This window comes from Xyrauchen texanus, chromosome 48, assembly GCF_025860055.1.
Source record: "Xyrauchen texanus isolate HMW12.3.18 chromosome 48, RBS_HiC_50CHRs, whole genome shotgun sequence".
NCBI classification, from domain to species: domain Eukaryota; kingdom Metazoa; phylum Chordata; class Actinopteri; order Cypriniformes; family Catostomidae; genus Xyrauchen; species Xyrauchen texanus.
Genome location: NC_068323.1, coordinates 296,821 through 311,820, shown reverse-complemented (window position 1 = coordinate 311,820; position 15,000 = coordinate 296,821). Strand labels below are relative to the sequence as shown.

The window sequence follows — 15,000 nt, the reverse complement described above, 5'->3', positions numbered from 1 at the left end:
TATACACACGCTATACACACACTATACACACACACACACACTATACACACACTATACACACACACACACACACACTATACACACTCACACACTATACACACACTATACACACACTATACACACAGACACTACACACACACACACTATACACACACTATACACACACACACACACTATACACACTCACACACTATACACACACACTCACACACTATACACAAACTATACACACACACACTACACACACACACACACACTATACACACTCACACACTATACACACACACTCACACACTATACACACACACTCACACACACTCACACACGACACTATACACACACACACACTATACACACGCTATACACACACTATACACACACACACACACACTATACACACACTATACACACACACACACACTATACACACTCACACACTATACACACACTATACACACAGACACTACACACACACACACTATACACACACTATACACACACTATACACACACACACACACACTATACACACTCACACACTATACACACACTATACACACACACACTACACACACACACTATACACACACTATACACACACACACTACACACTATACACACACTATACACACACTATACACACACTATACACACACACTACACACACACACACACTATACACACACACACACTATACACACACACTACACACACACACACACACACACACTATACACACACACTACACACACACACACTATACACACTCACACACTATACACACACACACTCACACACTATACACACACACTCACACACGACACTATACACACACTATACACACACACACTATACACACACACACACACACACACACTCACACACTATACACACACACACACACACACACTCACACACTATACACACACACTCACACACTATACACACACACTCACACACACTCACACACGACACTATACACATACACACGCTATACACACACTATACACACACTATACACACACTATACACACACACACTATACACACACACACTATACACACACTCACACACGACACTATACACACACACACACACTATACACACGCTATACACACACTATACACACACACACACACACACACACACACACACTCACACACTATACACACACACACACTATACACAAACACACACACACTTCCTGAATGAGTAGTGATGTCACATCCTGTGTGTTATCAGAGGAGCTTCAGTAATGATCTCTAACGGATCACATGACACACCTTGTTATAATAGTGTATATGAACAGTGTGCCACTGGCCGTCACTGACTCCACCCACGATGAAGGGCGACACCGTTGTCTTCGTTTCCCCTGCAGGGGTCAAAAGGTCAGGTTACACGATGGATTCATGTGATAAAAGAGAACAGAAGGTAAAGCTTTAATGAAAAGTGTGAGTTTGGTTCTGTCCCGTTGGTGTTTACCTGCAGAGAACGTGAGCTGGATCTGTTGACGAATGATCTCCAGCGCGATGAAGTCGTGTTTCGTGTTAAAGCGTCCGTTATACATCAGCAGACCGTCAGGTTCTCCAGTCGCAAACCTGCAGGCACAGAAGACGTCCACATACTGTCACATACGGTCACATACTGTCTCATACTGTCACAAACTGTCTCATACTGTCTCATACTGTCACATACGGTCACATACTGTCTCATACTGTCTCATACTGTCACAAACTGTCTCATACTGTCTCATACTGTCACATACTGTCACATACTGTCTCATACTGTCACATACTGTCTCATACTGTCTCATACTGTCACATACTGTCACATACTGTCTCATACTGTCTCATACGGTCACATACTGTCACATACTGTCTCATACTGTCTCATACTGTCTCATACGGTCTCATACTGTCTCATACTGTCTCATACTGTCACATACTGTCTCATACTGTCTCATACTGTCTCATACGGTCACATACGGTCACATACTGTCTCATACTGTCACATACTGTCACATACTGTCTCATACTGTCTCATACTGTCTCATACTGTCACATACTGTCACAAACTGTCACATACTGTCTCATACTGTCACATACTGTCTCATACTGTCTCATACTGTCTCATACTGTCTCATACGGTCACATACGGTCACATACTGTCTCATACTGTCTCATACTGTCTCATACGGTCACATACGGTCACATACTGTCACATACTGTCACATACTGTCTCATACTGTCACAAACTGTCTCATACTGTCACATACTGTCTCATACGGTCACATACTGTCACATACTGTCTCATACTGTCTCATACTGTCTCATACGGTCACATACGGTCACATACTGTCTCATACTGTCACATACTGTCACATACTGTCTCATACTGTCTCATACTGTCACATACTGTCACATACTGTCACATACTGTCACATACGGTCACATACTGTCTCATACTGTCACAAACTGTCTCATACTGTCTCATACTGTCACATACTGTCACATACGGTCACATACTGTCTCATACTGTCTCATACTGTCACAAACTGTCTCATACGGTCACATACGGTCTCATACTGTCTCATACTGTCTCATACTGTCACATACTGTCACATACTGTCTCATACGGTCACATACTGTCACATACTGTCTCATACTGTCTCATACTGTCACATACTGTCTCATACTGTCTCATACGGTCACATACGGTCTCATACTGTCTCATACTGTCACATACTGTCTCATACTGTCTCATACTGTCTCATACGGTCTCATACGGTCACATACTGTCACATACTGTCTCATACTGTCTCATACTGTCACATACTGTCTCATACTGTCTCATACTGTCACATACTGTCACATACTGTCACATACTGTCTCATACTGTCTCATACGGTCTCATACGGTCACATACTGTCACATACTGTCACATACTGTCTCATACTGTCTCATACGGTCACATACTGTCTCATACTGTCTCATACTGTCTCATACGGTCACATACGGTCTCATACTGTCTCATACTGTCTCATACTGTCACATACTGTCACATACTGTCTCATACTGTCTCATACGGTCACATACTGTCACATACTGTCTCATACTGTCTCATACGGTCACATACTGTCACAAACTGTCTCATACTGTCACATACTGTCACATACTGTCACATACTGTCTCATACTGTCTCATACGGTCACATACTGTCTCATACTGTCACATACTGTCTCATACTGTCACATACTGTCACATACTGTCACAAACTGTCTCATACTGTCACATACTGTCTCATACTGTCACAAACTGTCTCATACTGTCACATACTGTCACATACTGTCACAAACTGTCTCATACTGTCACATACTGTCACATACTGTCTCATACTGTCACATACTGTCTCATACTGTCTCATACTGTCACAAACTGTCTCATACTGTCTCATACGGTCTCATACTGTCTCATACTGTCTCATACTGTCTCATACTGTCACTTACTGTCACATACTGTCTCATACTGTCTCATACTGTCACATACTGTCTCATACTGTCTCATACTGTCACATACTGTCTCATACTGTCTCATACTGTCTCATACTGTCTCATACGGTCACATACGGTCACATACTGTCACATACTGTCTCATACTGTCTCATACTGTCTCATACTGTCACAAACTGTCTCATACTGTCTCATACGGTCACATACGGTCACATACTGTCTCATACTGTCACAAACTGTCACATACGGTCACATACTGTCTCATACTGTCACATACTGTCACAAACTGTCTCATACTGTCTCATACTGTCACATACTGTCTCATACTGTCTCATACTGTCACAAACTGTCTCATACTGTCACATACTGTCACATACTGTCTCATACTGTCACATACTGTCTCATACTGTCTCATACTGTCTCATACGGTCACATACGGTCACATACTGTCTCATACTGTCTCATACTGTCACATACGGTCACATACTGTCTCATACTGTCACATACTGTCACATACTGTCTCATACTGTCTCATACTGTCACATACTGTCTCATACTGTCACAAACTGTCTCATACTGTCACATACTGTCTCATACTGTCACATACTGTCACATAATGTTACATACTGTCTCATACTGTCACATACTGTCTCATACTGTCACATACTGTCACAAACTGTCTCATACGGTCACAAACTGTTACATACGGTCACATACTGTCACATACTGTCACACGACACATTGAAACTAATCTGATCAACAATTTAAAAATCACTTTACATTCTTTCATCCATATTTTAAATGCATTTTTATTTGACATGTTTTATCATTTTCATTTCATGTCATTTAATTTATTCTATAAATCATATATTTGAAAATAACAACATTGTAGCATAACTTTAATATAATAATAATGCATTATAAAATTACCCTTTAACATTATTTATTATTTTATTTATAATGTATTTTTTTTATATATAAACAGTATATCATTTTAAGATAATATTTGAACATAATTTTAATATATTAATATTGCATTATATAATTCACTTTTCAACTTTATTTTATTCATCATTGTAATTTAATTTACATTTAATTTTTGAATATGTATATATAAATATATTGTTTTAATATAATAATGTGTGATGGTTTATTTGTTGAGTGTTGCTGTACTGTTGCCGTGGGGTTTCGAGCTGTTGACCTGGTTACCGAGGAGAATAATCACATCTCCAGAGACACACACACACACCCTGTGTGTCCTTCATCTCTCCTTCATCATCACCCACATATCTCCTGTATCTTCTGTTCTTCACAGTTAATGGATGTTTTCATCATTTCCCCCTGAATTCCATTTATAATGTTAGTAAAGGTCAGAATTCTGTTTTTCATGATCATATTCCTCTCTCTATCTCTCTCTCACACACACACTCTCTATCTATCTCTGTGTCTCTCTCTCTCTGACCCTCATGATTAAACAGACTGCTTCTTTAACATATTTATCTGTAATTTAATTATCTAATGATCAGCTGACACAATGAGTAACAGCCCTTTTCTGCATACACACATGAACTGTGGGTTAAAAATAGCTTTAACTGCCTTCAATAACAGTGTGTTTGTGAAGCTGCATCTCATCACTGCCCCCAGTGGCCACAGCTGGAAGTGCTGCTGACGAGAAATGTACACACGGTGGCGCCAAAAGCAACTTTCACTGGCAAATGAAGTTAAGCAGCCGCTAACCTACAGCCCAACCCTAAACCCAACAGTGGAGAAACTCTGAATACTGCTCTACATTGATTATTCTGTGTCTTTCAGGTCGCTTGTGCTAAAGGAAAGATACTGCGTCTGATGGGGGACGCTCAGTCATTCAGAAGAACAGGGTTCATGTTAAGGTACATGAACATTCGGAAGCAACATGAAGTTTCACTAAATGCTCTTTTAATGACTGGATAAAACAGAGTTCAGAAAGTTGTTGTACCTCTAAAGATCAAGTAAATCCTGATTCCTCAATCTGACCCCTTTAAAGCTTTTAAAAGGCAAATCACTCCATCACTTGAAACGCCTCAAAGCGAGAACATTCCCTCTCCATGGCGAAACCTTCATTAGTCCTGCCGCGTCTCGGCGTATACACACGCTAAACAGATTACTGACAGAGCATTCATCAGCACACAAGCGTGAGAAACACACAGAGAGAACAGAACAAAGAGCCAGTATCCGGAAACTGTTCTCAGAGTGACAGCTAAACCCCGTCTGTTGATTTACTGTCAGCGATGATGCTAACCAGCGCTACACACCGCGCAAATAAACACATGTTCAGACATTCAGAGGTTTTATTAACGTTATTGACAAACATCAGTGAGAACTTCATCAACCTCTGACCCCAAACACAAGAGTCGTCCTCAATAATCCCTTGTGATACACTTCAGTTTCATGGAAATGTGTTTATGAGATATTACAGAGACCTGCCGCGGTTATTAATCAAACAACAATACGATAATACGATGTGTTATAATCAAACAGTGTTACTTTTGTAAAGGGTAGTAATTTAAGTACTTTTGTTACATTTCATTACTTTATAAAGACAAGTAGTTTAAATAGATTTATGTTACATTTCATTACTTTTATAAAAAGTTTAGTAATTTAAGTACTTTTGTTACATTTCAATACTTTTATAAAAAATATTAGTAATTAAGTACTTTTGTTACATTTCATTACTTTTATAAAAAATATTAGTAATTTAAGTACTTTTGTTACATTTCATTACTTTTATAAAAAATATTAGTAATTTAAGTACTTTTGTTACATTTCATTACTTTTATAAAGAATATTAGTAATTTAAGTACTTTTGTTACATTTCATTACTTTTATAAAAATATTAGTAATTTAAGTACTTTTGTTACATTTCATTACTTTTATAAAAAATGTTAGTAATTTAAGTACTTTTGTTACATTTCATTACTTTTATAAAAAATATTAGTAATTTAAGTACTTTTGTTACATTTCATTACTTTTATAAAAAATGTTAGTAATTTAAGTACTTTTGTTACATTTCATTACTTTTATAAAAAATATTAGTAATTTAAGTACTTTTGTTACATTTTCTAACTTTTTTAAAGAATACCAGTAATTTTTTTTTTTTAATACCTTTGAAAAAAAGATGAAAGATGAAAGCGGTGTGTAAATGTCATTTCATCATGTTTTGTCTTCATCGTTCTGTTGTTCGTGTCCTCTTCTGGTGTGCTTTTGAAATGTTGTTGTTGTTTTATGATCAATGACTGTGTTTATTCGTCAGATGTTTGTGAATAAATACTCACGTGAGGGTGATGGTGAAGTGAAATCTCTGTCGAAGGCCTTTGAATGTGATGAAGGAGTGAGGCGGGAAGTTTCTGGAGCTCATGACACAGAAGGGTTTGTCAAACGCTCCAGCGGGACACTCGCACTTAAAACCCCCCACCAGCAGATTGAGACACGTCCCACCGTTCCGACACACACCGTCAGCACAGCGCCCCGAACGGGACGAGATCTCGCAGCGTTCACCTGAGACAGAGACAGTCCAGATATTAAAGTGTGATGTCATCGACCACAGAAGCAAGTGTGAGTGTATTCCAGACAAAGCTGGCACTGTTCGACACACAACAGATGATTTGCCACGCTCGTCATAACAGAAACATTTGTCTGTGTGCCAATCAAACAATGCCAACTTCACACAAACATTCCCTCTCTTTCCAGCGTGATGAAATATTGATGTGCTGTGTGTTGGATTTTCTTGCGCTCTGTTAAAGGTCTTTGAAGGGAAATGAGGTCACGGCGTTAAATACGGCCTTCACTTCAAAGCGCATCAGATCTCGCCTCATAAATATTCATACAACGCTCGCAGAATGATCCGGAGAGAACTTCAGTGTGAAGCGTCAGAATAAACGCTGGCGCGTCTGCCTTCATTAAAACTACACGCACAGGTCAAACACACCGCTCATGTCACGCGGTCATTAAACTCTCATTTGCATCCTCATTTAAATAACTAATGAGCTAATGCTCAAACTTAAACGGAGACAAAAACAACTGAATATTGTGCTGAAAATGAGGTTTTAAGATTTCTATCGTCTTGTTCAATCAAGTAGTTCCATGTAAACACAACTACACTATTAAAGGGGCCGTTCCCTTTAAAACATCTTATTAATTTAAAATACAGACACAAAAACAGAACAAGGGAAATATCACTTATGAGCAGAAGATTTTTATCAAGCTGTAAAAAGTGTGAAATATTATTTAATTGTGTGTATTTAGGACACATGAAATTAACCTCAGCAAGACAAAGGAGTCGGTCGTTTTATTTGAAAAGCATTAAAAATGTCTGTAACAAGTTCGCAAAGAGGTGAAAAGGGCAAGCGGGAGATGGTGAATCCAACTCAAACGGTATTTTTATTACAACACAGTCTCTGGGTGTGTGTGGGTATCTCACTCTCCCCCTCATGGCGTCTGCCTCGCCCTTAAAACCGTCTCCAACTCTCACTGCAATGATAAACAGCTGTTAGAGGCAATCATTGACAGGTGATGACCCTTACCGTTATAATCTCCTGATCTCACTCTCAATTCACAAGCTGGCACTTAACCACGCCCCCATCACCACATACCCCCACTGCCCGACTCAGGCCAGGAGCCATCCGGCCTGCATCTGCACCCCAGCCTGTAGACCACCTCGAACTTAAACGGCCGAAGAGCCAGACACTAATGTGTGATCCATGCATTGTATCCTTCATGCGATGGAGCTACTGGAGTGGGGCATAGTCCAAACAGGGGGTGAAAGTCTATGCCAAGAGGTAGTGCCGAAGGGTGAGGACTGCCCACTTGATGGGCAGACACTCCTTCTCAATGGCAATGTACCTCGCCTCAAAAAGCTTCTGGCTGATGTACAGCATCAGGCGCTCCTCCTCTTGACCACCTGGGACAACACGGCTCCCAACACCCTGCCTGACGCATCGGTCTGTAAAACAAAAGGGAAAGCAAAATCCGGAAAGACCCGCCACAAAGCGCAGCTTTCACCTGCATAAAAGCCTGTTGACATGGCTACGACCACTGTACCGGGTCTGGAGCTACCATATTAGTGACATCAGTCAGTGGGCTGGTGATGTCCGAATATTTAGACATGAACCTACGATAATAGCCAGCAAGCCCCAGGAACTACCTCACCTCCTTTTTGGTCTTGGGTCTCAGGCAGGCCGCAATCGCTGCAGTTGAATCAATTTGGGGAAGCACCTGCCCGTGACCCAAGTGGAACCCCAGATACCGTACCGCCACCCATTCAATTGCACACTTCTTGGGTTTGCCATGAATCCTCCCAATCACAACTACCTCAGAACTGCCCTCAGATGCTGCATGTGCTGCTGGCCAATCTTTATTGTATATAATCATGTCATCCAGGTAGACAGCGGCGTACGCAGAGTACGGTCTGACGACTCTGTCCATAAGGCGCTGAAACATAGCCAGGGCCCCAAACAAACTGAATGGGTCACGAATTGTTGCAAGCCAAACGGTGTGGAAAAGGCCGTTTTCTCACGGGACATTGGTGTTAAGGGGATCTGCTAATATCCCTTTGTCAAATCTAGCTTCAAATAAAAGCAAGCCATGCCCAACCAATCAAGCAGTTTGTCAATAATGTAACTGCTGGCGAATCGTGCCCAAGATTAGCAGATGGGTGAGGCGGGGACTAACCACCACCTCGACACTAAGCTTTGTCCCAAATAGTCAGCATCACTACTGGATAACCGTGGATATCACCATGCACACATCTCATCTTCACCCTATGACTAGCACCCAAAGCATTGTCTTGAAACAGGCATTGATCAATCCACCAAGACTTGGCCTGTACCCACAGGTATTTGGTACATCCCTGCTCAATCGGGGGTGGCCTGTGGAGCGTTGGGGACCTGAACCAATGTCCCTACCTCCATCACCGGGCATTGATCCTGGAAATGCCCAGGCTCCCCGCAGCTCCAGCAAACAGGCCCAGTCTTCATGCCCACGCCCACAGCAGTGGACTCACCAATCTGGTAGTGAGAGTGGAGAGGCACAGAGGAAACCAGCGGGTGGTGGAGCCCCCGAAGCCGATGAGCTGGTTTGGGAGGGGGAATACCTTGTTTCTGGGGAGGAGGAATAGGATGGGAGGAAGGGAAGAGAAGGGGAGACAGGAGAGAGAGAATGGTCTTAGGGCTCGCTGGCTCCCAAATATGCCACCATGTGGCCCTCTGCCAGCTGGATGGCCATTTGAAGCGAGGTCGGGTGGTGGCACTGGACCCACCCCACTATCCCTCTCGGGTCGATCACAGCCCCAACGTCGCATTGCTCAGCCAGCAAGCACCTCTGCCAGGAATCCCGGAGCTGCTGGGTGAAGGCAAACAGGTAGCCATGCTTGCCCATGGTCAGCGAGTGGAAGTGTTGGCGCTGTTGCTCAGGTGTCCGGCCAAACCGTTGCAGGATGGCTTTCTTCAAGTCAGCATATACCAGGAGGTTCTCTGTAGGTAACTGCAGCACCACGAGTTGGGCTTGCCCGGACAACAGAGATATTAAAGGACCACCCACTGGGAGCTCGGCCATCCGCAGGCCACCGCCATCGACTCAAAGAGGTCCAGGAAGGCCTACGGATTGTCTTGGGGGCCCATCTTGACAAGCGAAACATGGGGCGGGGCGGTCATGGGTTCTGGGGTTGCAGCGGCAGCCCCCTCCTGGGGTAGCAAGCTCCAGAGCACCTGCCGGTTCTCCGCTTGGGCCTGGTAGAGTGTGATGAACCGTTGCTCCTGTTCTGCACCCAGCTCGAGGAGGGCCTGATGCAGTGACTGGTGGATGCTTCCTCCTAAATCCCGGGTTTCAGCACCAGTGTAACTAGTTTGCAAAGAAGTGAAAGGAGGAAGCGGGAGACGGCGAATCAATCTCAAAAGGCATTTTTATTTTAAAACTCAAAACCATGCTTTTCAGCGGCAACAATTCAACAACCCCTTAAATCCGTCTACAACTCTCACTGCAATGACAAACAGCTGTTAGAGACAATCGTTGACAGGTGATGATCCTTACGTTCTCATCTCCCAATCTCGCTCTCCATTCACAAGCTCGACCTCGCCCCAAACCACCACAATGTCATTTCGATCAATGTCATTTCCAGCACAGAATTCTATTAAACACAGCCCAGAATTTAAGATGTACTGGAAATGAATTTATGACTTGAATGAGATAAATCTCCTGTGATGCATGAACTGATGGACATTGACGGCAGACAAATTAAATCAACTAGTGAGAGTGTGAAAAATGAGACTTTACTTTCTAGAAGTCCAGAGTTATAAAAGTGCCTGAAGTTGAGGAAACACCCGTACATATAATATAATATACATACAATCAAGAAGAGAAGTGTTCAATCATGTACAGCAATACTTCTGGAAGAAATCATGTTGTTATTACTGGTTAAGCTCCGGTACATGAGCAGATCTTGAGTTCAGTGTGAGATATATGAGATGCTCAACATCTACACAACTCACATGTATTATTAAAACACACACACACACACACACACACACACACACACATACACACACACACACACACACTCTCTCTCAGAGGAGCAGCTGGCTGCTCAGCAGGAGATAGACAGATAGAGAGAGAGACAGTGCTTATAGAATTTATCCTTCCTAAACACACATACACACACACACACACACACCACATTTAGTTTCATTTTTAGCTCCTACACACCTGAACACCTACAAAACGCTCTTATGTGAAAAGCCCACCTACACACACTCTCTCGTTTACACACACACACACACACACACACGCTGTAAGCATACAGCTCAGCAGATCTTATGTAATGATTATATGTGGGCTGTGACACTCATCATGCTAACAGACCACTGAACACACACACCTATATGACACAATTCATCTGTACGATTACACTCAGAAGTATTTGAACATCAGCAGCAGCAGAGACGTGATGATGACCTCCTGTAAACTGAACACATGACAGAACCACAGAATATATGAGGACCAACAGTCTTTAGTTGTTGACAGCACATGTGTGTTCAGTGTTATAATCATTTCACACAAGAGTTTAATGGTAATGTAACACCTCCACTAAACATCTGACACATTTCTATTGTACAGACGAAGTTTAGAACACCAGAACTTGTGATTCTAGAACATGAGCATCAGTGTTCGGTGATTCTACAACTCTAGATCTCAGGAGACCAGCTGAACAGATGTGATATTTCTCTCTGCCAATGTTTGTCATCTGCTGCAGACTGAAACGTTTATTCCTGAGGGGGTCTAACAATTAAAGTTGCTCTCATTCAATCACATCTCAACTCAGAATCACCTCATCTCATCTCATCTCAAATCATCACATCACATCTTACCTTATCACATGTCATTACATCTCACCTCATTACATCACATCACATCACATGCTTTCACATCTTCCCTCATCACATCTCATCTGAGCTCATCTTATCTCTCATCACCTCATCCCATCAGATCTTACCTTATCATATCACATCACATGCGTTCACATCTTACCTTATCTCACCTCACCTCATCACATCACATCTCATCTCATCTCATCACATCTTATCTCTCATCACCTCATCCCATCAGATCTTACCTTATCACATCTCATCACATCTCACCTCATTACATCACATGCATTCACATCTTCCCTTATCTCATCCAATCAGATCTTACCTTATCACATCATATCACCTTCTCATATCCTATCACATCTCATCTCACCTCATCACATCTTATCTCTCATCACGTCAGATCAGATCTTCCCTTATCACATGTCATCTCATCTCACCTCATTACATTACATCACATGCGTTCACATCTTCCCTTATCTCATCACATCTTAACTTATCACATCTCACCTCATCTCATCACATCTTACCTATTCACATCATTAAAATTCACCTCACTACATCACATAACATCTCATCAAATCTTACCTTATTAAATCACATGCCATCACATCAAATCTAGCTGTCCTCTTATTACATTGCATAACATCTGATCCCATCTCAACTTTTTACATCACATCTTACCTTATCAATTCGTATCACATCACATCTTATCTTTCATCACCTCATCCAATCAGATCTTACCTTATCATATCACATCTCATCTGAGCTCATCTTATCTCTCATCACCTCATCCAATCAGATCTTACCATATCACATCTAATCACATCTCACCTCATTACATAACATGCATTCACATCTTCCCTTGTATCATCACATCTTAACTTATCATATCACATCTCATCTCACCTCATCACATCTTATCTCTCATCACCTCATCCCATCAGATCTTACCTTATCATATCACATCACATGCGTTCACATCTTACCTTATCTCACCTCACCTCATCACATCACATCACATCTTATCTCTCATCACCTCACCCCATCAGATCTTACCTTATCATATCACATCTCATCTGAGCTCATCTTAACTCTCATCACCTCATCCAATCAGATCTTACCATATCACATCTAATCACATCTCACCTCATCTTACCTCATTACATCACACCTTAACTTATCACATTATATCACATCTCACCTCATCACATCTTATCTCTCATCACCTCACCCCATCAGATCTTACCTTATCATATCACATCTCATCTGAGCTCATCTTATCTCTCATCACCTCATCCAATCAGATCTTACCATATCATATCACATCTCATCTGAGCTCATCTTATCTCTCATCACCTCACCCCATCAGATCTTACCATATCACATCTAATCACATCTCATCACATCTCACCTCATTACATCACATCTTAACTTATCACATTATATCACATCTCACCTCTTCACATCTTATCTCTCATCACCTCATCCCATCAGATCTTCCCTTATCACATCTAATCACATCTCATCTGAGCTCATCTTATCTCTCATCACCTCATCCAATCAGATCTTACCATATCACATCTAATCACATCTCACCTCATTACATAACATGCATTCACATCTTCCCTTGTATCATCACATCTTAACTTATCATATCACATCTCATCTCACCTCATCACATCTTATCTCTCATCACCTCATCCCATCAGATCTTACATTATCATATCACATCACATGCGTTCACATCTTACCTTATCTCACCTCACCTCATCACATCACATCACATCTTATCTCTCATCACCTCACCCCATCAGATCTTACCTTATCATATCACATCTCATCTGAGCTCATCTTAACTCTCATCACCTCATCCAATCAGATCTTACCATATCACATCTAATCACATCTCACCTCATCTTACCTCATTACATCACATCTTAACTTATCACATTATATCACATCTCACCTCATCACATCTTATCTCTCATCACCTCACCCCATCAGATCTTACCATATCACATCTAATCACATCTCATCTGAGCTCATCTTATCTCTCATCACCTCATCCAATCAGATCTTACCATATCACATCTAATCACATCTCACCTCATCTCACCTCATTACATAACATGCATTCACATCTTCCCTTGTATCATCACATCTTAACTTATCATATCACATCTCATCTCACCTCATCACATCAAATCTCTCATCACCTCATCCCATCAGATCTTACCTTATCATATCACATCACATGCGTTCACATCTTACCTTATCTCACCTCACCTCATCACATCACATCACATCTTATCTCTCATCACCTCACCCCATCAGATCTTACCTTATCATATCACATCTCATCTGAGCTCATCTTATCTCTCATCACATCATCCAATCAGATCTTACCATATCACATCTAATCACATCTCACCTCATTACATAACATGCATTCACATCTTCCCTTGTATCATCACATCTTAACTTATATCACATCTCATCTCACCTCATCACATCAAATCTCTCATCACCTCACCCCATCAGATCTTACCTTATCATATCACATCTCATCTGAGCTCATCTTATCTCTCATCACCTCATCCAATCAGATCTTACCATATCACATCTAATCACATCTCACCTCATCTTACCTCATTACATCACACCTTAACTTATCACATTATATCACATCTCACCTCATCACATCTTATCTCTCATCACATCAAATCTCTCATCACCTCACCCCATCAGATCTTACCATATCACATCTAATCACATCTCATCTGAGCTCATCTTATCTCTCATCACCTCATCCAATCAGATCTTACCATATCACATCTAATCACATCTCACCTCATCTCACCTCATTACATAACATGCATTCACATCTTCCCTTGTATCATCACATCTTAACTTATCATATCACATCTCATCTCACCTCATCACATCAAATCTCTCATCACCTCATCCAATCAGATCTTACCATATCACATCTAATCACATCTCACCTCATCTTACCTCATTACATCACATCTTAACTTATCACATTATATCACACCTCATCTCATCACATCTTATCTCTCATCACCTCATCCCA

The 15,000-nt window shown here is 41.3% G+C and overlaps 1 protein-coding gene across 1 annotated transcript in view; it reads right to left on the bottom strand.

Annotated features, from left to right (window-relative positions):
- Nucleotides 1-15,000, bottom strand: part of celsr2 (cadherin, EGF LAG seven-pass G-type receptor 2) — a 63,243-nt gene that overhangs the window by 26,338 nt on the left and 21,905 nt on the right. Inside the window, exons 3-5 of the mRNA XM_052121268.1 lie at nucleotides 6,819-7,041; nucleotides 1,482-1,597; nucleotides 1,283-1,371 (exon numbers count right to left, since the gene is read on the bottom strand). Of these exons, the coding sequence (XP_051977228.1) occupies nucleotides 1,283-1,371; nucleotides 1,482-1,597; nucleotides 6,819-7,041 (428 nt within the window). The remainder of the gene's footprint in view (nucleotides 1-1,282; nucleotides 1,372-1,481; nucleotides 1,598-6,818; nucleotides 7,042-15,000) is intronic.